The sequence below is a fragment of the Convolutriloba macropyga genome, chromosome 8, assembly GCF_964194025.1.
Source record: "Convolutriloba macropyga chromosome 8, txConMacr16.3, whole genome shotgun sequence".
Lineage (NCBI taxonomy): Eukaryota > Metazoa > Xenacoelomorpha > Acoela > Convolutidae > Convolutriloba > Convolutriloba macropyga.
The window spans coordinates 1,393,570-1,416,916 of record NC_134475.1 but is presented as its reverse complement, the minus strand read 5'-3'; the positions used below and the strand labels follow the sequence as shown (position 1 = coordinate 1,416,916).

At 33.1% G+C, this 23,347-nt stretch overlaps 1 protein-coding gene across 1 annotated transcript; it reads left to right on the top strand.

Annotated features, from left to right (window-relative positions):
• Nucleotides 1–8,868: 8,868 nt before the first annotated feature.
• LOC142343849 (uncharacterized) lies at nt 8,869–18,428 on the top strand. Its single transcript, XM_075395214.1, has 3 exons — nt 8,869–10,319; nt 10,445–10,636; nt 17,711–18,428. Exons 1-3 carry the CDS (start codon nt 9,336–9,338, stop codon nt 17,939–17,941), a joined length of 1,407 nt encoding a protein of 468 aa, XP_075251329.1. The 5' UTR covers nt 8,869–9,335; the 3' UTR covers nt 17,942–18,428.
• Nucleotides 18,429–23,347: the final 4,919 nt, after the last annotated feature.

The following is a 23,347-nucleotide window of genomic DNA, read 5'->3' as shown; positions in this document are numbered from 1 at the left end:
TCAATCAAGGAAGGGATCTATTCTGTTTTTGCTACCAAAATCAATAGTGGGAACATGCTATGCCACGCACAAATTCATGCGAAAATTAGTTCTCTTTTATAATTTTTGATCCTTGCCTTTAATACTTTTCCTTCAAGAAATATTGCACTGAAATTCTGCAAGTTTTTGAAACCCTTTACCGCATGTTGTGATAGAATTGTTGTAGAATTGTTGTGTAGAATTGTGATAAATAGTGAAAATTTTTGCTGTTCATTTCTTGTTTTGCAAGACTATGACTGATTTTAAACATATTTGTGAGCTACACTTTTTTGCATTTCAAACCTCGCTTTATTCTATGTTGAATGGTTTTCCTTTCATTGCCTTATCGTTAAAAACCTGTCATAACCTATCAAACTTCAATCTTTCTTTCAGTCATAAGAAGATTCGTTTTGCGCGTTGTACCAAGAGTAGATTATTATCAAATTCTCATCTAGAAAAACAATGGAAAAATAAATTTTTTTAATTGGTGTAATTTTGTTTTTCGATTTGCTGAAAATTGTTCACTTTAGTTTTTGTCAACAAAAAAACTACAAAGTTATTTTCCATGTCACTTATGGTCAACATAAAGGCAAAATTTTCACATCACGAAAGTAGAGCGTTTAACTTTGACTTCAATGAATTATGTTTGCATTATTTGACTTGAGCACTTTTAATTGATTGCCTAAATTTATTTCATCGGTAATAGATATTTATCTAGCCTTTTTTTCCCAAAATTTTTTTTCTCAGACCAAAATATTTTACTTTTCAGGGCGAGTAGGAAGTGAAGGGGATAATTTTTTGCTGCCAATGGTCTCTACAGGGAGCTTCTCATTCAGATAACTACTGGTCAACAAGCCTGATTATTAAAACCCGCAATTTTTGCCTTGTTAACAAAAATGCTTAATTTCTCCTAACTTGTATAATAGTTGCTCATCGAATAGCAAATAAAAGCACTCAATTTTCCCGTTAAAGTGGAATTGAAAACGACTCGACTTTTCTCTGTATTTCTTTTGTCATCAACACGTATTTTGACGAAAACTGTTTTCTCTGCTAGATTATTGTACATTCATGCTAACAAAAATACCATGACGTTTTTGAACCAACCGACACAAATATCATTCCAATGAAAGCAAGAAATGCTGCTTTTGATGTAATTGGCTTACCTTAAACATAAATATGTAGAGAATTTTTTCAACTAAATATCTTAATGTACAAGGAATCACAATGAAGAAAGAGTTATGGTGATGATGCTCTGACTTTTAAAAAGTGCAATTTCCAAAATCTTGGTGTAGATCTATAACTCTGCACCAAAGTTGAAGAACTAAACTCAAAAAATTAAAAAAAAATGTTTATTTTTTACATTGGTTTTTATTATTTCTCTTTTAAGCTCATTTGGGTCATTCGGCGCAATATTTTGGCTTTCTGCACGCAATCTGTTCAAACTAAAGTGAAAGCTGGCAAAGTACAACTGAGAAGATATAAAATTTGAAACTTGTCGTTAACAAAGTCAAAATTAACTTGAGAAAAATAGCACGCTGCTCTTCTATTTTTCAAAAATTTCCTTTCAATTTGAGCTCATAGCAACCGATCAGTAACAACACCATTGATCATAATTTTTGCTTTGTCTGAATGTTCGCTTCGGTTGTTCGTTTGACCCTAGTTAAAAAAGACATTAAAAAAAATTGTTCTGTTGCCGGTGGAAACTGAAAATCGTGCACGAATACAATTCTTTTAACCGATAGCTCAATCAAGGAAGGGATCTATTCTGTTTTTGCTACCAAAATCGATAGTGGGAACATGCTATGCCACGCACAAATTCATGCGAAAATTAGTTCTCTTTTATAATTTTTGATCCTTGCCTTTAATACTTTTTCTTCAAGAAATATTGCACTGAAATTCTGCAAGTTTTTGAAACCCTTTACCGCATGTTGTGATAGAATTGTTTTAGAATTGTTGTGTAGAATTGTGATAAATAGTAAAAATTTTTGCTGTTCATTTCTTGTTTTGCAAGACTATGACTGATTTTAAACATATTTGTGAGCTACACTTTTTTGCATTTCAAACCTCGCTTTATTCTATGTTGAATGGTTTTCCTTTCATTGCCTAATCGTTAAAAACCTGTCATAACCTATCAAACTTCAATCTTTCTTTCAGTCATAAGAAGATTCGTTTTGCGCGTTGTACCAAGAGTAGATTATTATCAAATTCTCATCTAGAAAAACAATGGTAAAATAAATTTTTTTAATTGGTGTAATTTTGTTTTTCGATTTGCTGAAAATTGTTCAATTTAGTTTTTGTCAACAAAAAAACTACAAAGTTATTTTCCATGTCACTTATGGTCAACATAAAGGCAAAATTTTCACATCACGAAAGTAGAGCGTTTAACTTTGACTTCAATGAATTATGTTTGCATTATTTGACTTGAGCACTTTTAATTGATTGCCTAAATTTATTTCATCGGTAATAGATATTTATCTAGCCTTTTTTTCCCCAAATTTTTTTTCTCAGACCAAAATATTTTACTTTTCAGGGCGAGTAGGAAGTGAAGAGGATAATTTTTTGCTGCCAATGGTCTCTACAGGGAGCTTCTCATTCAGATAACTACTGGTCAACAAGCCTGATTATTAAAACCCGCAATTTTTGCCTTGTTAACAAAAATGCTTAATTTCTCCTAACTTGTATAATAGTTGCTCATCGAATAGCAAATAAAAGCACTCAATTTTCCCGTTAAAGTGGAATTGAAAACGACTCGACTTTTCTCTGTATTTCTTTTGTCATCAACACGTATTTTGACGAAAACTGTTTTCTCTGCTAGATTTTTGTACATTCATGCTAACAAAAATACCATGACGTTTTTGAACCGACCGACACAAATATCATTCCAATGAAAGCAAGAAATGCTGCTTTTGATGTAATTGTCTTACCTTAAACATAAATATGTAGAGAATTTTTTCAACTAAATATCTTAATGTACAAGGAATCACAATGAAGAAAGAGTTATGGTGATGATGCTCTGACTTTTAAAAAGTGCAATTTCCAAAATCTTGGTGTAGATCTATAACTCTGCACCAAAGTTGAAGAACTAAGCTCAAAAAATTTAAAAAAATGTTTATTTTTTACATTGGTTTTTATTATTTCTCTTTTAAGCTCATTTGGGTCATTCGGCGCAATATTTTGGCTTTCTGCACGCAATCTGTTCAAACTAAAGTGAAAGCTGGCAAAGTACAACTGAGAAGATATAAAATTTGAAACTTGTCGTTAACAAAGTCAAAATTGACTTGAGAAAAATAACACGCTGCTCTTCTTTTTTTCAAAAATTTCCTTTCTGTTTGAGCTCATAGCAACCGATCAGTAACAACACCATTGATCATAATTTTTGCTTTGTCTGAATGTTCGCTTCGGTTGTTCGTTTGACCCTAGTTAAAAAAGACATTAAAAAAAATTGTTCTGTTGCCGGTGGAAACTGAAAATCGTGCACGAATACAATTCTTTTAACCGATAGCTCAATCAAGGAAGGGATCTATTCTGTTTTTGCTACCAAAATCAATAGTGGGAACATGCTATGCCACGCACAAATTCATGCGAAAATTAGTTCTCTTTTATAATTTTTGATCCTTGCCTTTAATACTTTTTCTTCAAGAAATATTGCACTGAAATTCTGCAAGTTTTTGAAACCCTTTACCGCATGTTGTGATAGAATTGTTGTAGAATTGTTGTGTAGAATTGTGATAAATAGTAAAAATTTTGGCTGTTCATTTCTTGTTTTGCAAGACTATGACTGATTTTAAACATATTTGTGAGCTACACTTTTTTGCATTTCAAACCTCGCATTATTCTATGTTGAATGGTTTTCCTTTCATTGCCTTATCGTTAAAAACCTGTCATAACCTATCAAACTCCAATCTTTCTTTCAGTCATAAGAATATTCGTTTTGCGCGTTGTACCAAGAGTAGATTATTATCAAATTCTCATCTAGAAAAACAATGGAAAAATAAATTTTTTTAATTGGTGTAATTTTGTTTTTCGATTTGCTGAAAATTGTTCACTTTAGTTTTTGTCAACAAAAAAACTACAAAGTTATTTTCCATGTCACTTATGGTCAACATAAAGGCAAAATTTTCACATCACGAAAGTAGAGCGTTTAACTTTGACTTCAATGAATTATGTTTGCATTATTTGACTTGAGCACTTTTAATTGATTGCCTAAATTTATTTCATCGGTAATAGATATTTATCTAGCCTTTTTTTCCCAAAACTTTTTTTCTCAGAACAAAATATTTTACTTTTCAGGGCAAGTAGGAAGTGAAGGGGATAATTTTTTGCTGCCAATGGTCTCTACAGGGAGCTTCTCATTCAGATAACTACTGGTCAACAAGCCTGATTATTAAAACCCGCAATTTTTGCCTTGTTAACAAAAATGCTTAATTTCTCCTAACTTGTATAATAGTTGCTCATCGAATAGCAAATAAAAGCACTCAATTTTCCCGTTAAAGTGGAATTGAAAACGACTCGACTTTTCTCTGTATTTCTTTTGTCATCAACACGTATTTTGACGAAAACTGTTTTCTCTGCTAGATTTTTGTACATTCATGCTAACAAAAATACCATGACGTTTTTGAACCGACCGACACAAATATCATTCCAATGAAAGCAAGAAATGCTGCTTTTGATGTAATTGTCTTACCTTAAACATAAATATGTAGAGAATTTTTTCAACTAAATATCTTAATGTACAAGGAATCACAATGAAGAAAGAGTTATGGTGATGATGCTCTGACTTTTAAAAAGTGCAATTTCCAAAATCTTGGTGTAGATCTATAACTCTGCACCAAAGTTGAAGAACTAAACTCAAAAAATTAAAAAAAATGTTTATTTTTTACATTGGTTTTTATTATTTCTCTTTTAAGCTCATTTGGGTCATTCGGCGCAATATTTTGGCTTTCTGCACGCAATCTGTTCAAACTAAAGTGAAAGCTGGCAAAGTACAACTGAGAAGATATAAAATTTGAAACTTGTCGTTAACAAAGTCAAAATTAACTTGAGAAAAATAACACGCTGCTCTTCTTTTTTTTCAAAAATTTCCTTTCTGTTTGAGCTCATAGCAACCGATCAGTAACAACACCATTGATCATAATTTTTGCTTTGTCTGAATGTTCGCTTCGGTCATTCGTTTGACCCTAGTTAAAAACGACATTTAAAAGAAAAAATTGTTCTGTTGCCGGTTGAAACTGAAAATCGTGCATGAATACAATTCTTTTAACCGATAGTTCAATCAAGGAAGGGATCTATTCTGTTTTTGCTACCAAAATCAAATGTGGGAACATGCTATGCCACGCACAAATTCATGCGAAATTTAATTCTCTTTTATAATTTTTGATCCTTGCCTTTAATAATTTTTCTTCAAGAAATATTGCACTGAAATTCTGCAAGCCTTTGAAACCCTTTACCGCATGTTGTGAAAGAATTGTTGTAGAATTGTGATAGATAGTAAAAAATTTTGCTGTTCACTTCTTATTTTGCAAGACTATGACTGATTTTGAACATATTTGTGAGTTACACTTGTTTGCATTTCAAACCTCGCATTATTCTATGTTGAATGGTTTTCTTTTCATTGCCTTATCGTTAAAAACCTGTTATAACCTATCAAACTTCAATCTTTCCTTCAATCAAAAGAAGATTCCGTTTACGTGTTGTACCAAAAGTAGATTTTTATCAAATTCTCATCTGGAAAGACAATAGAAAAATAAAATTTTTTAATTGGTGTAACTTTGTTTGTCGATTTGCTGAAAATTGTTTACTTTAGTTTTTGTCAACAAAAATTTTACAAAGTTGTTTTCCATGTCACTTAGTGTCGACAAAAAGGCAAATTTTTCACATCACGAAAGTAGAGCGTTTAACTTTGACTTCAATAAAATATGTTTGCATTATTTGACTCGAGCACTTTTCATAGATTGCCTAAATTTATTTCATCGATAATTGATATTTATCTATCCTTTTCTTTCCCAAAAATTTTTTCTCAGACCAAAATATGTCACTTTTCAGGGCATTTAGGATGTAAAGGGGATAATTTTTTGCTGCGAATTGGCTCTACAGGGAGCTTCTCATTCAGATAACTACTGGTCAACAAGCCTGATTATTAAAACCCGCAATTTTTGCGTTGTTAACAAAAATGTTTAATTTTTACTAACCCGTATTAAAATTCCTCTTCTAATAGCAAATTAACGCACTCAATTTTCCCGTTAAAGTGGACATGCAAAAGACTCGATTTTTCTCTCTAGTTCTTTTGTCATCGACACGTAATTTGACGAATACTATTCTCTCTGCTAGATTTTCGTTCATTTATGCTAACAAAAATACAATGAAGTTTTTGAACCCACCGACGCAATTGTCATTCCAATGAAAGCATGAAAACGAATCAGAGAAAATAACACTGCTGTTATCCGTTCGGGGCAACCCGTACCTAAGATTCAGTCAGCATCAAAACTGATTGAGAAAATTTTTAGAGTAACATTTACTTTCAGTCCTATTTTAGAGGGTTTTCAGAATAGTTTCTGTATCAATTCTAAACCTTCTCTGAATTAGAACAAAGTTGAAAATCAGCATTCTCTGCATATCTCTGAATTGGAAGAATTTGCAAAATGCATTTCTGAATTAGCTATTGATCAGAATGAAAATCAGAACTTTTTAAAACACTACGGACACACTCAAAAAATTGCATTCATTTCCTCATTTCGGTCATTCGTTTGACTTTACTAAAAAAACATTTTTGTATTTGTTTTCGTGTGCGTTGAAACTGTTAACCATGTATGAACAGAGTTCTTCATCTGAAAGCACTCTCAATGAAGGGATTCATTTCTTTTTTTGCTACCAAAATCAATTGTGGTTACATGGTATGTCACGCACAAAATCATTCGAAATTTAATTCTCCTCTTAGTTTTTGATGATTGCTTTCAAAAGTTCTTGTTCTTTTAATAAAAGAACTTCAGCAAGCATTCAACATCCTGCTAAGACGTACTGGGATAGAAAAGTTGCTATGCGGGATAGAGTAAAAAAATGCTGTTCGTTTCTTTTATGCAAAAGTTTGACTGATTTAATATATTTTTGTGTGCTACACAGTTTTTTGCATTTTTCATCTAAAGTTGTTCCATTTCAAAGGATTTTTTTCATTGCCTTGCTGTTGAAAGGCTTTTGTAACCTATCAGCTTTCTGCCCTTTTTTCAATCATAGGAAGATCCGTTTCGCGGGTTGCACTAAGAATAGATTAATACCAATTTATCATCTGAAAAGAAAACTTGTTTTCGTCGTTGAATTAATTGCAATCAGTATTAGGTACCAACTAAAATGTATTCTGTCTTTACGGCCTTAAGAAGAAAACCCCCAGATGTGAGGTTCTTCTAGGCGATGAATTCGAGAGGCAGAAACAACAAACAATCAAATTTTTAAATTGCTGTAACTTTAGGCAAAATTTAATTATTTTCCAATTCTTTTTGTTGTCAAATTTTTTATCAACTAGTTCACATTACTTGTAAAAAATTAGAGGCAGAATTAGGTTATGCTTATTTTACTTCTTTGTAAACAAAAGTAACACAAAGTTATTCTCTATGCCACTTATGGACGCTAGAGAGGTAAAATTTTGACCTCATGAAGGTAGACTGTTTAATCACAGCGCCAATTAGATATGTTTGCATTATTTGATTCGATCGCATTTAATTGATTGCATTAAATGTTTTGTTGTTAATAGATCTTTGTCTCGCATTTTTTTTTCAAACATTATTTGATCTCAGACTAAAATATGTTATTTTTCAGCGGGAATAGGATGTGAAAACGAAATTTCTCTGCTGCTAATGTACTCTTCAGAGAGCTTTTCATTCAGTTAATCAGTAGCCAAAAAATTCCGGTTATTAAAACCCACATTTATTGTTTAGTTAACATAAAGTTTTTAATGAAGGTTGAAACCACAGACAAACTAATATATTTCCAATGGAAATACAAAAGAGTAATGCACTAAAAAAACTGTTCTCTTTTTATACAGGGCAGCCCGTACCTAGCATTGTGTCAGCATCAGAAATGCATTCAGAAATTTTTCAGAGTGACATTTATTTTCAGTACTGTTTCAGAAGAATTTCAGATTAGTTTCTGAATCAATTCTGAAACCTCTCTGAAACGGAGCAAAATTCAAAAACATTTTTCTCTGAACATCTCTGAATCAGAAGAATATTCGGAATGCATTTCTGAATTAGGTCTGAATCGGAATGATATTAAGAAATTGTTTCATCACTGCAGGCACACTAAAAACATATTTAGCCATTCTAATTAGGTTTTGGAGCATTATTATTTTGAATTCTTATACATATTTTGTAATTTTGTAAAAGTAAAATTAAAATTTATTTTCTTTCCGTTCTAATTTCATGTTTTCGGCGTAGCTCTGATGCAGTCAAACCAAATAAAGATTCGAGAAGGAAAACAATAATACTTTTTAAATTTAAGCCATAATTTTGTTTTGTGCTCTATTAACTGTCTTCACCAAAGCGTCGTTAAGCTCGTTAAGACTCTATTCAGGCTCAATATTTTCTCTAAATTTTGAAAAACATGCTGAGATTGTGAATAAATCTCCAGTAGCTGTAGAGCATGGTGAATTAATTTCGTGTTATATTGATCTTTTACCGGAAGCAGGATCACCATAACTAGAAACAGCAAACTCTAAATTAAACAGAGAACAAAATTCGGAAGATAACATTGCAAATAACAACCGTTTGTTTCAACAAATTTTGCAACCTATTAATTGCGTTTCATTTTTACAAAGGCTTGTTTGACATCAACAATTTATTTGAATTGATCATTTGACCAAAGTGCAGTTTTAACATTTTGGATGTTGGTTGGTCTAGCAACACAATGATATTTAATGATTGCAAGTAAAACAAAGAGAGAATATACATAAAATATTGCCGAGAATCAACCTTTGTCATTAATTTGAACAATAAATTAGCAAAACCTGGAGAGAGAGGAAACATTACACTTCGAAAGAAGAAATAAACGAAAGGAAAGAACAGTAAAAAACTCATCGCAATACCCTGAAACAAAACATAAGAAGTTTTTAGAATAATTTTTATAACTAAGTTAAACTTAATGCAGAAATCGGTTACCACAATTACTGTCATAGTTTTTATTACCGAGTTTAATTTTTGTATAACGTTGCCACTGTTTATGTTCTTATAATTTCTGAATAAAACCTGAAAAAGCCTTTAAAGTATACATCGCACTATCGTTATATCTTCATAAATTTTACTTTAAAAAGTTTAAACTACATCTCGGAAAAAATGACAAGTTTAATATCAATAGCGATATTTGTTGCCTTTTTGAGTGGCTATTTTTGTCTTCCAGAGTGTGTACTACAGGATCGAAGTTGCCCGCTGAATAATACCAAATTCGCCCTTCCCCCAACATACCTGTCGAAATGGGAACAATGCCGAGATTTATGTAACGACCAAGGCAACTGCACCTCCTTCACCTTTTACGACCGTGAGGGAGAACCTTTCAAAAATGTGTGTTTTTTGTTCAGAGAGCTTTGCGAAGAGAAAGAAATGGTTTATTGCAAATCGTGTGTATTTGGACATGAGTGCGAATATTGCAGCATCGCAAATATTGCTTACGGAACTGATGGAGACCATTTAATTCACTTAATCACGAGTTACAATGAGAGCCACTGTCGTGAAACGTGTAGAGACACCGAGAATTGTATGTATTACACCATTTATTTTCAGGGCAACTTCTTAATGCCAAACACATGCGTCTTAATGTCGGCATCATCAAAACCTGTCGCGTGCAACAACTGCAGAACAGGGCCAAGACTTTGCAACTTTTCGGCACAATGTAAGCCGAACGAAGCTGTCATAATGCTGCCATCACCCTCAAACCACGCAATTTTTACAGAAAACGGAACCCAGCTTGTAGAGACTATGGGTTGCTGGGCTAAAGCGAATGTTCTGCTTGTAGGAGGGGGTGGAACGGGAGGTGGTTATGTGGATGGAAGCAGCTTGATGGGAGGGGGAGGGAGCGGGTTTATCAACTACGCCACTGTCCATATTCCCTACAGCTCATTTTTTCTTATTTGGGTTGGCAAAGGCGGTCGCAGCAACAACCAGCAGTCTTATAATTCTGCTGTGCAGGCAAATGGTTGGCACCGTGACATTGGTGGTTATGACTATTCGCATGAGACAAAGGGGGAAAAAGTAAACCCCAGCATGATTGGTCAGCAGTCTGCTATCTTCAATGAGAGTGCATTTGTTATGTCTTACACACAGGTATGTGTAACCATAGTCGACTAGACACCGATCAATATAAATTTCACTATTATTCCTTTTGACAGATTCCTGTGAATTCTCGCAAGGGTATAACAGGAAAGACCCGAATTCTTTTCCGCTTTCAGGGAGGCCAAGCAGGTTTCCAGACGGCAGGTGGGGATGGCTACAGCGGGGGTGGATCGGAAGGGGGGAAGGCAGGAGGAATGAACGGTGAAGACGGTGGAGGATCATCGCAGCACAAGGGTGGAAGTGGAACCAAAATAGCAATCGGTTCATATCAGCATTTGTTCCAACATTTTCTACTTGTGGCAGCAAAGGTGTAATAATTTATGGATAAGTAGCGATAGCTTGGCTAATTTTTAGTCTCTCTCGGTTTAGGTTTCACTCGCAATTGAAGTAAGAATTGGGGTGAATAGCGAAACGCCCGAAAGTTTTAGCGGTGAATGCGGTGAATCTTTTTTCACGGTATTAAATGCAATTCTTGCAAAATTATCGCATTTAGCAAAGACTCAACGCAAGCACTCCTCAATCAAAGGCTCTTCCGCTTATCTTCCGTCCACTTTTCCACATGGTTTAGCTAGAACTTAAGTGAGTTTTTGTGTTTCATTTATCATTGCAGTTGTTAACCTGGGAAATTTTCACCTTTTAAGGGGTAAAATTAAAAACTTTACCGCTAGAAACCAATTCTTACAAAAATGCACCACTCAATGATTTGAGGCAAATGCGGTGGTAAATTTTCAAAAAGATTTGTGGAGTTAGAGGCGAATTTTTGTTTTTATTTTTGAATTTACTTTGATGAACGCTAAGAACTGTTATTGTTATTTTTGTATAAATATTCCACTGCATTCATTACAAGGCTTACATTATAGAGGCGGAAAAAAGTTTCTACATGTTTTTTTTACAACCCCATAACTGGATTGTATAGGGGGCTTGCTTTGTCATTTTATGTAATATATGGAACATGAACTGCAACAAGGCGGTTCGGTAATGTGCGATCGCACATAAAGTTCCGACCCCGCTCATCCACAATTTTGGCATAATTGTCTACCAAATGAGGATCAGATAGAAAAACACAAAAGATTAAAGTATCTTTCAAAAAAAAAAACTGGTGTATGAACGAAAAGATAGCCTACAAAGCAAATAACTCAGTGGAGTAAAAAATGATGCATTAGATTGATGAGATATGCTGATATTAGGAAAGCAGGCGAAGACGAACGGCAAAATTGGCAAAATCAAAAAACAACAACAACAACAAACATTGATTACATCAAAAAATTTATGTCTGTTTTAAAAAACAAAACTTAATAACAAAGTCAAAATAGCGTCAGATAAAACTGAAAACAAACAAAATAACTTGTAATTCACCAGCGGAAATGGTTATTCACAAGTTCATAATAAAGCTTGGTAAAAATGAGACAAAAAAGAAAAGAAACGTTAAAGTTAGAAAATTTGCTGAATTTTTTTTATAAAAAACAATTAATTTCAAAGTAATGAAAACCATTAGGAATCAACATAAATATTTCATAGGTTTAAAATTACCAATGCTTCTATAGAACGGAATTAAGAACTGTCCGTATTCAATTTTTGATGCAGTTACAAAAAGAACAACAAATAGACAACAAACAAAAAATCAATTAAAACTTACCAGAAAATGCTTTGGAAGCCTTAAAGCCATATTTTGGCCCCCAAAATATCTTTGATTGCACCTTTGTGGAACACCGATAATGTATTATGCGGCCGCTGATTCATGAAAATAAGCAACAATCAGACAAAAAAAATGCAAAATTATGTAATACTTGTTTTTATTTCCAAAGAAATGAAAGCCATTAATTACAAAATGAAAAAAATGAATAGGTTCGTTTATTCTTCCAAAAGAAGCCCTTGAGACTTGCAATTATCCAGAACATGTCTTACGTCTTCAAAAAGAACGTCAAATATGACATAACTCAAAAATTAATTTATTTTCTTTTTGTGAAAAATACGTGTCTGAGCCAGTAAAGTCATAACGAATTCTTTAAAAACATTCGATTTTGTGGCACCAATCCCTTTTGATACCTTTGTTTGACAAATATAATGTCATCTTAACACTTTGATTAACGAGATCAGTTAACAAACAGACAACAAAAGGAACAAAATTGCGTAGTTGAAATGTTTTTTTTTTTCATTTTGGAAAACAATTGTTTTCAATATCGTGCCATAAAGCCATTATCTATCTTCTAATATCAGAACATCGGCTCATCTACTCTTCCAGGAAAAGCCAATCAAACTGGGTCATTGTACAGAAAATAAAAGACGACTAAAAAGACAAAGTAAAACGACAGTTAAAGACAAAACTAAAAAACTCAATTAAATTCGTCGAGAAAGTATTGTCGAAGCGGTAAAGAATCACAATCTATATCTTTAAGGATTTGAATATTATCAATAGTGCGTTATCTTGAACCCTAAAAATGTGATATATGAACTGAAACTAACGTGATAATTTGACAAAACTGTAAATATGAAAAATGGTCAAATACCTAAAAATTTTTAAAAATGTGAAATCTAGTAGTATCAAAGCCAGAAAACCACAACTTAAGGAGAAAAGCCCCAATAAAGACTAAATTCGAATTCAATAGAAAAAAGGAGCACTCCTTGATTGCTGACACTAAGCTACAATTTGACCAAATTAAGAGAAAAATGGAGGCAAATTTCAATAATCTATTTTTTATTTAAAAATCAAATATTTTAAAAGTCAAAACGACCATACGATTTCAAGCAATCAACTAAATAAATAATTTCAAGCTAATTTGGAAGCCAATAGGACCTATCACTAGTGAGCTTTGATTTGAAATGTTCTGTTATTTAATTAATATAAAAAAGATCGAATTTTTTAAATGAAAAACCGACTGATGACAATCCGAATTGTTTTTGGATTGTAACGGTCCAAGATTGGTACAGAACTAGTCCTGCTAATGCCGATTGTCCATTAGGAATGCTTAATTTTTGGAATGTCATTGATATTGATATTTTGTTAAGAAAATGCTGCGTTTTTAATGCTGAGTTAAAAAATCAGAAATAAATGCTGCGTTTTTGATAATCAACGTATAAAGTTAGCAAAAAACGGCAAAGTTTTTTTTTACAGAGCACTATCAACGGAAGTTCAAGTGAAAATAGCCCCCTTTTCAGTCTACAAAGATTGTGTTATTGGTGTTTGGGTGTTCACTTCCTGCAAATTTAATCAGAGTGGACTAAAGAAACTTATTTCGTGCTGTTTTTGATGAAAAAGTCTGAATTTTGTGATATATTTAGCCGGAATTTGTGACAAAAAAATCAATGAAAATAGCCGACAATATATTTTGTCTTTAAACGGAAAATCAACAACATTTTCTTGAAAAATTTTATTAAATTTTATCAAAATTGGTGAAATTTTAGTCAAAATTTTCGAAAAAAGGTGAATGAAATCAACGGAATTCACTCTATTTTCTCAAAAGTTTAAACCTCGATATCTCCTTGTCAAAAACGAAAATCATAAAAATCTTTTTAATTCCATATTCTACGCTGGACAAGCTTTCTAATGATACCAGTCTCAACTCTCTACGATAAATATATCGATCGGCCAAAATTGACTGAACAAAAAAAACCCATTTGAGTATATAGTTCCTCCCCCCCCCCTCAAGAGGGGTCGGAACAATAAGGCTTCAAAAAAGGACAAAATGATATCCCAATGATATTGGGCCGAAAAAAAAATTGCAATCGATATTTCATGATTTTCGAAATTCTGCTGACCTTGGAGCAGTTTAGTTCCTAAATTGTCTTTTGAGTCCCTTGATGCTGGTTTTGTTTGTTCCGCACAATTGCACAATCTACTTTCAACTACTTTTTTATGAGTTGAATAAAGAGCAGTATTTAAAATACAGTTCATCATTTACTAAGTGATATAAGAATGCGGCTATTGGTTCTAGTAACAGTGCAATTAATAATTTTTATTAAAACTTAACATTGAAGGGTTTGTTAAGTTTGAGTTTTGGCTGCGTCATTAATAGCATTTTTTTTAATTGTAGTCGAACGATACGTTTAGTGGATAGAAATGCTTTCTAAAATAAAAATGATTGGAACTGTATAAAACTTCTTCTAAATTGCTGATGATTTTATCGTCTCTGACGACTCCTATTTACAAAAAATTGTTTTAGTTATGATTTTAATTTTGAAAATCTTTATTCTAAAGTTTTGAAAAGATTGCATTTCATTTCGTGGCCAACGTCTGAACTGGCGGATTTCAATAATCCTTGCGCTATGTGGAAGCGAAACCGCTTTGATTGTGTAATTGGCCTGAAAGTTTTTTTGACTGAAACTTATTAGTAATTATAAGAGAAAAAATTCAATGACTTTTTCGGTTAGACTATTTTTATAGCTTTTCTTGATTTACTAAGAGTTTTTATTCTGAAGAAGTGGAACATAAAAACCTTTTCTGATTTTTGTTTAAAATTTGGATCAACCATATTTTGGGGACAGTTCGGTGTTTTTTTCTTACTTTTGTCAGAAGGTACAGTTCGAAGCAGTTGTTTTTTTAAAAAAAAACTGCAATTTTTTTGATATTTCATTATCGCCTAGCATTATTCGTATAAATAGTTAAAGAAGATATTATTTTTAATTTTATTATTATCGAATGGTTAGCTGTTATCATAGCATAAAATATAAAAAAAGGAACACTGTATTTCTCCTAAAATCTGTAAATGTTTCAGTCGTAGTAAAATTTACTGAGATAGGCAGTGTAAAATATTGATAATTACAAAAGAAAAACTAATAATTTATAATAACTAAAATATCGATCCAACAGAGAAGTCACTTGTATTGGAGGGGAGGGACGACAGTAACATAAATTTAATGTAAAACAGAAAGAAATTTAATTGAAATTAAAATGTTTCCAAGTAATTGATCCATGTTGGGTTTTATTTGGGTCCTTCTTGTATTCATTAAGAAAAAACAGCTTATATTTCTTCTTTGCAAGACTGTATGACATTGACAAATAATTTCTTGGGAAAGAATTGTGCTGTAGAATACCTCTTTTAATAATACTTTTTTCATGCAAATTGCATTTTGAAATTGTCTGGGTAAAAATTTTTTGAGTTCGCTCGTGTATATAAAAACTTGCGGTTGGTAATTTCAAAGCTGAGCTTGAGAAGGCAGGCTTCTTTTTAATCATGATACTATGGCAGTAAGTGGCAGCCCTGTAATCAAAAAGCAAAGAAATAGGTAGTATACCAAGGTTCATTTTAAGATTTGAGGATGAGTCAAATTTCTGTCTGTGAAAAGAAGCTTTGATGGACCAATTTAACTGCTGTTATTTACCAATTTAATTGTCGTTATAAGATTTTGATTGATGGTTGCAAGTAAAACAGAAGAATATTGAACATGACTGAGAACAAAAGCGTTCAAAATAATTTAAAATGAGGAAATCTGAATGTTATGTGGGCTCCATTTGATACTTTACTGCGTAATTGAAAGAGTTTTTTATGGTTGATTGATTTTCTACTTTGGTTTATTTTTTCAGTTTACTTCAAGATTGTCCTGCTTATTTGCTTGGTGCAAATGTCATCGAACTATTATTGTTTGCTCTATATTCATTTTCGGTTTCAGGGTTTGACTTTTCTTTAAACTTTTTTCGTTAGTTTTGTTTTGGGGTCATCAACGAGTCTTTTGATAGACGGCTGCTACCATTTTTAGATTTGTTTACTTTTAGAAAACGTTTAAAAACATACTGTCTACGTTTTTTCATTGATCGGAGACGAATATTTTTTTTTCGTTTACCATCTTTTTTTGAACTGGTCAATTATTTAGTGGCTACAAATTTTGAACAATATGAACAAATAAATTGATCAAGTTCAGTGGGCTTTGCGCAATTTTCATCATACTGTCTGATTAATTTATGATTATTTTTAATTATACTAGTTTTAATCTAAATTCAGTGAGAGTTACAGTCACCGATTGAATTTAACTCACAGATAGAATTGAAACAAGTTTTTCAATAATTACAATTGTCTCTGTAATGAATTTTTCGATAATTTTTAAAATGCAACGTTTTTGGTTATCTAATAAATAAACATTGAACATGCATATGATATCTTTTGACATTTTGTTCAATTTTTATTAGCCTCCAATAATTAATTTTTGGGATTCTAAAATTTCGAGCTTCTAGGACATATATTGAAGATTTACGCAGTTGTTTGCAATCCTAAAGTAAATTTTTCTTGTGTTGATTTTTAAAGTAAATCGGAATCAGAAATCGAATCAAGTTTTGTTTTCTGAGGCAAAATAATTTTTGACAACTTCACAAAGAACGTGTTTTTTAATTATCTAAACTGATGCTTTAATATTTTAGTTTTTCTTCATTAAATATGAAGCGTAGCATCCGGCAATAACGTAATAAACAGTTGCATTAATAAAGATTGTTTTCAATGATTACATTTAATGATTAAACTATTGTCATTGGTCAGCGCGTACCAAGCAACCAAAAAGAAGTCAATGGTCAATGCGTCCACACTAAAAAAACGGACAAAGGGGACGTCATGCGATCAAAATTAAACCGTCTGGAAACTGGAATAAATACACGAAAATCTTGAAATACATTCTTTTGAACGTACAAAAAGCGCATCAGAAATTATGAGCGCACGAAAGTCTGATGAACGCAGGAAAGTGTGGACATACACAATGTTGAATGCACAAAGAACGCACAAAGTTTTGAAAAGCAATAAAATTCGGTGAACGAACGAATGTCTGGACATAATCACTTTTGAAGGCACGAGGAACGCACGCAACGTTTTGATGTGACGGAAGTCTGGACGTAAGGGTTTTTCTCTGAGACGGTCTTGACATAGGCATGTTCCATCTGGCGTCACAGCTTTTTTTTACCATAAACAGAAAAGTGGCTTCGTTGGGACAAGAGCATATTGCTTCATTATTAGGCTTATGTTGAACTAAAATCTCATGCTTTGTGCTGATAAAAATTCAATTTGTCTTTCAAGTGACGAGAAAAGAAAAATCTGACTTTTTTGGAGCTGATTAAAAGCATGTATTTCAGATTTAAATTTGCGCAATGCTGAAAAATAGACCATTTGTTGCGGTAGCATTATTGTTTTCAAACTCGTAAATGATATCGCATATTCGTAACATTCTTAATCCTCATGGTAGAGACTCTAACAAGATCTCATAAGATAACCATCCGAAGTCGACGAGGCGTGCTGTGCTTGCCGTTTGATGTTGCGCTTTTCCACACATGCGCTGAATCAGACCAAAGAACAGACTGTATAGATATGGTCATACCATAAATCTCATTAAATATGGTTTGAAATTTAGTATATGAATCAGTACTGATGTATTATGTTTGGTATCTCCGAATTTCTTTCTGTTAACAGGGCAATGCAGGTTCTTCTGACAGATACAGCAACGGTTACGGAGGCGGAGGAGGAGGACTGGAGGTGTACGAGATGACAAAGGGGGGTGACGACGTCACTAAAATGAGCGGGGTCAGGAAAAGTTATTTGTTCGGACAAGGAGGCGATGGACGTAACGGGAAAAGTGGGGGGAACGATGGTGTCGTTCTGTTTGAAATCAGGGAAGACTGTTCAATGGAAATGATGAATTGATATACTGAAAAAGAACATCATTTTTAAAAACAGAAGAAAGCATTTTTCACTGTATTTTTCGAATATGATGCCTTCTTTTGATCAATGTGCTGGTTTTTTAACTACATCTGAGAAAAAAACGTTAATTGATTTTGAAATTTCAATTTCTTTTACTTTATCTAGATTCTTTTATTGCTGATTGGGAAATTTATGCTTGACATTATTTATTTCTTCAGTCAACTTTTAACTGTTCTTGAAGGCATCCCAAACCAATTTGTGCAGTATCATTTAAAATCTGCATTATATTTTAAAACATTATCCAGAGCTGTTTCTCAAGATGTTTTATAGAAAAATGTTTGGCCGTATGTTGTTCAATATGACGCCTTATGTTATAAAAACGCTGGTCTTTATAACATAATTTTAGTTCATTCAATGCAAGATCGAATAGTTTCAATGCCAGTTATATATGGCTCTGATTTGACCGGATAACATTGTCAAGCACTCATGATGAACTAAACGCTTTTTTACAGCAAAGTTGTCCGTAAATACTTCTGCGATACAGTAGAACATGCCGATTTTGGCTTTAAGGCATTGCGTCTCGAGCATTTCAGCGCCTGACTAGAATACTTCACTGTAAAATCAGTAAAATCCGATTTCAGTTGTGAAAATTTGGATATCAAGACAATTTTATGATTCTTGAAAGGCATTTCATCTTGATTGTGATATAATTGATTTCGCTCAGGCTAAATTTATCCTACGAAGTCTGAAAAAAACACAAGCGCTAAAGTGAAGATTGAGAAGCGTCCTTTCATAATTTTGTGTTAAACAAACTCTCTGTACTTATTCTGGCTCCCCTAGACGAACTTGGACGGTTATCTGCTAAGATCTTGCAGGATTCATGCGAAAAACGGTTATCTGCTAAGATCTTGTAAGAGTCTTGCAAATAACAGTTATCTGCTAAGACGCAAGATTGCAACGGTTATCTGGTAAGACACTTACAAGATCCTTACCAGATAAGCGTTTCATCTTTTTTGGTTAAAGCACCCAAAAAAGCCTGTGTTTTCCACCCTATTGGAAAACACAGCAGAAAGAAAGGCTTCACCGCGATGAACTTTGAAACACCAATAGAGGTACATAAAAGGTATTGCAGTTTGTCAGCATGGCCAACATTTAAAAATCGTCTGCCGCTAAATTTAAACAAAAATCCGCGGCCACATTTTGTTGTCATTAAATAAGCATCGCCTGGCTTCTGGCTTCTTATCATTTGTATCAGTTGTCACATTAAAAAAATAACAAAAAGACAGCAAATTTGCTCCAAAAGTTCTTTTGAGAAGAAAAAACATCGGAAATGCGTTAACAATCCAATAAAACGGATTTTTTTGTGGTCTAAAACAGAAAACAGTATTTGCAGTACACCAGTGAAACAAATGGCTGACTTCAAAAAAAAAGTTAGACTGACTTTTTGCTGTATTAGTGCAAATATGATTTCCAGTTGTATTTCAACCAACCATACAAAGAAGTTTTATTTTGCTACCTAGACAGCCTATTAACACAAAAAACAACATTCGTGGTCACCGTAAAGACTATTTTTTTAATATGCTCACCAATCAAACACATATGACTTCATAACATTCCGCATAAAAAAGCTGCAGATTTTTGATTCTTTGGGGTAATGTGCATCACTTCCATCTGGTGCCATCAAAAATATTAGTTGAAGCAGGAACTTGTACTCCTCGCAAACTAGGTTTCTGACAAGAGTTTTGCATGCCAATTTGAGGGGCGTCAAGATACACAAAGATACACACATACTGCGGAACTGTGTCTATCAAAAGAAATATTATGTACAAAGCATTCTTTGATCTCTTCAAATCTACTGAAAATCAAGTTTTCCCATCTGATTGAACTTTCCAACCTTCAGACAATTTACCCTTGGTAGTCTGTCGTCATGAATCAGTTATCGCGTCTATCTTTTCATTTGTATCATTTGTTAACCTCTAAAAAAGCACAAATACTGCAGCTTTTCACAAAAAGTCAATTGAATAGCAAAATTCATCACAGATGTGTAAACACTCCTTTTAACGGTTTTAAAAAGTTAAAGTAGTAAATAGTGTGTGCCGCGTACCCGAGACAAAAATGGCTGACTTCAAATAAAAAAAATTAGACTGACTTTTTGCTGTATTAGTGCAAATATGACTTCCAGTTGTTTTTCAACCAACCATACAAAGAAGTTTTATTTTGCTACCTAGACAGCCTATTAACACAAAAAACAACATTCGTGGTCACCGAAAAGACTATTTTTTAAATATACTCACCAATCAAACACATATGGATTCATAACATTCCGCACAAAAAAGCTGTAGATTTTTGATTCTTTGGGGTAATGTGGATCACTTCCATCTGGTGCCATCAAAAATTTTAGTTGAAGCAGGAACTTGTACTCCTCGCAAACTAGGTTTCTGACAAAAGTTTTCCATGCCAATTTGACGGGCGTCAAGATATACAAAGATACACACATACTGCGGAACTGTGTCTATCAATAGAAATATTATGTACAAAGCATTTTTTGATCTGTTCAATACTACTGACAATCAAGTTTTCCCATCTGATTGAACTTTCCAACCTTCAGACAATTTACCCTTGGTAGTCTGTTGTCATGAATCAGTTATCGCGTCTCTCTTTTCGTTTGTATCATTTCTTAACCTCTAAAAAAGCACAAATACTGCAGCTTTTCACAAAAAGTCAATTGAATAGCAAAATTCATCACAGATGTGTAAACAATCCTTTTAACAGTTTTAAAAAAATTAAAATAGTGAATAGTGTGCGCCGTGTACACGAGACAAAAATGAGTGACTTCAAAGTAAAAGATATTTACTCTCTTTCTGTTTTGGTATTACAAATAGGATTTCTAGTTGTAATTCAACTAACCGTACAAAAATTTTTTATTTTGCTACATAGACAGCCTATTAACACAAAAAACAACATTTCTGGTCACCTTAAAGACTATTTTTCTCAATATAACTACCAAACAAGCGAATATGACTTCATGACACTCCGCACAAAAAAGCTGCAGATTTTTGTTTTTTTTGGGTAATGTGGATCAATTCCATCTGGTGCAATCAAAAATGTTAGTTGAAGCAGGAACTTTTACTCATCCTAAACTAGGTTTCTGACCAAAAGTTTTCCAAGCCAATTTGTGGGGCGCCAAGATACACAACGATACACAACTACTGCGGAACTGTGTCTTTCAAAAGAAATATTATGTGCAAAGCATTTTTTGATCTGTTCAATACTACTGACAATCAAGTTTTCCCAACTGATTGAGCTTTCTAACCATCAGACAATTTACCTATCGGTAGTCTATTCTCATGAATCAGTTATCGCGTCACTCATTTCATTTGTATCACTTGTTACTCTCCAAAAAAAGCACAAAAACTGCAGCATTTCACAAAAAGTCATTTGAATCGCAAAATTCATCATAGATGGGTAAACAATCCTTTATAACGGTTTTAGAAATATATTAAAGTAGTAAACAGTGTTTGCCGTGCACCCGAGACACAAATGAGTGACTTCACTATAAAAGATATATACTGACTTTTTGTTGTGGTAGCTCAAATAGGATTTCCAGTTGTATTTCAAACAACCTTACAAAGAATTTTTATTTTTATACCTAGACGGCCTATTTAAAAAAACAACATTTGTGGTCAACATAAAGACTATTTTTCTTAATATACTTACCAAATAACGCTGCAGATTTTTGTCCAAAACGCTGCAGATGTTTGTTTTTTTTTTGGGTAATGTGGATCAATTCCATCTGCTGCCATCAAAAAAGTAAGTTAAAGCAGGATTTTGTACTCATCACAAACTGGGTTTCTGACAAAAGTTTTCACTGCCAATTTGTGGGGCGTCAGGATACACAACGATACACACATACTGCGGAACTGTGTCTATCAAAAGAAGTATTACGTGCAGAGCACTTTCTGATCTGTTCAATACTACTGACAATCAAGTTTTCCCACCTGATTGAACTTTCCAACCTTCAGACAATTTACGGTTGGTAGTCTGTTGTCATGAATCAGTTATCGCGTCTCTCTTTTCATTTGTATCATTTGTTAAACTCTAAAAAAGCACAAATACTGCAGCTTTTCACAAAAAGTCAATTGAATAGCAAAATTCATCACAGATGTGTAAACAATCATTTTAAAGGTTTTAAAAAAATTAAAATAGTGAAGAGTATGTGCCGTGTACCCGAGACAAAAATGAGTGACTTCAAAATAAAGATATATGTGGATTTTTTGTTGTGGTAGTACATATAGGATTTCCAGTTGTAATTCAACCAACCATACTACTGTTCAATACTACTGACAATCATTTTTTCCGGACTGATTGAGCTTTCTAACAATACTACTGACAATCATTTTTTCCGGACTGATTGAGCTTTCTAACCATCAGACAATTTATCTCTCGGTAGTCTATTGTCATGAATCAGTTATCGCGTCACTCTTTTCATTTGTATCACTTGTTACTCTCCAAAAAAGCACAAAAACTGCAGCTTTTCAAAGAAAGTCATTTGAATTGCAAAATTCATCATAGATGGGTAAACACTCCTTTTAACGGTTTTAAAAAGTTAAAGTAGTAAATAGTGTGTGCCGCGTACCCGAGACAAAAATGGCTGACTTCAAATAAAAAAAATTAGACTGACTTTTTGCTGTATTAGTGCAAATATGACTTCCAGTTGTTTTTCAACCAACCATACAAAGAAGTTTTATTTTGCTACCTAGACAGCCTATTAACACAAAAAACAACATTCGTGGTCACCGAAAAGACTATTTTTTAAATATACTCACCAATCAAACACATATGGATTCATAACATTCCGCACAAAAAAGCTGCAGATTTTTGATTCTTTGGGGTAATGTGGATCACTTCCATCTGGTGCCATCAAAAATTTTAGTTGAAGCAGGAACTTGTACTCCTCGCAAACTAGGTTTCTGACAAGAGTTTTGCATGCCAATTTGAGGGGCGTCAAGATACACAAAGATACACACATACTGCGGAACTGTGTCTATCAAAAGAAATATTATGTACAAAGCATTCTTTGATCTCTTCAAATCTACTGAAAATCAAGTTTTCCCATCTGATTGAACTTTCCAACCTTCAGACAATTTACCCTTGGTAGTCTGTCGTCATGAATCAGTTATCGCGTCTATCTTTTCATTTGTATCATTTGTTAACCTCTAAAAAAGCACAAATACTGCAGCTTTTCACAAAAAGTCAATTGAATAGCAAAATTCATCACAGATGTGTAAACACTCCTTTTATAACGGTTTTAAAAAACATTAAAGTAGTAAACAGTGTTTGCCGTGCACCCGAGACACAAATGAGTGACTTCACTTTAAAAGATATATACTGACTTTTTGTTGTGGTAGT

What these genes read in the sequence shown, in the direction of transcription:
- LOC142343849 (XM_075395214.1), top strand. Translation starts at nt 9,336, where the DNA reads ATGACAAGTTTAATATCAATAGCGATATTTGTTGCCTTTTTGAGTGGC. An exon ending in TTGTTATGTCTTACACACAG is followed by an intron (nt 10,320 to 10,444) that starts GTATGTGTAACC and finishes TTCCGCTTTCAG; the next exon opens with GGAGGCCAAGCAGGTTTCCA. An exon ending in TTCTACTTGTGGCAGCAAAG is followed by an intron (nt 10,637 to 17,710) that starts GTGTAATAATTT and finishes TTCTGTTAACAG; the next exon opens with GGCAATGCAGGTTCTTCTGA.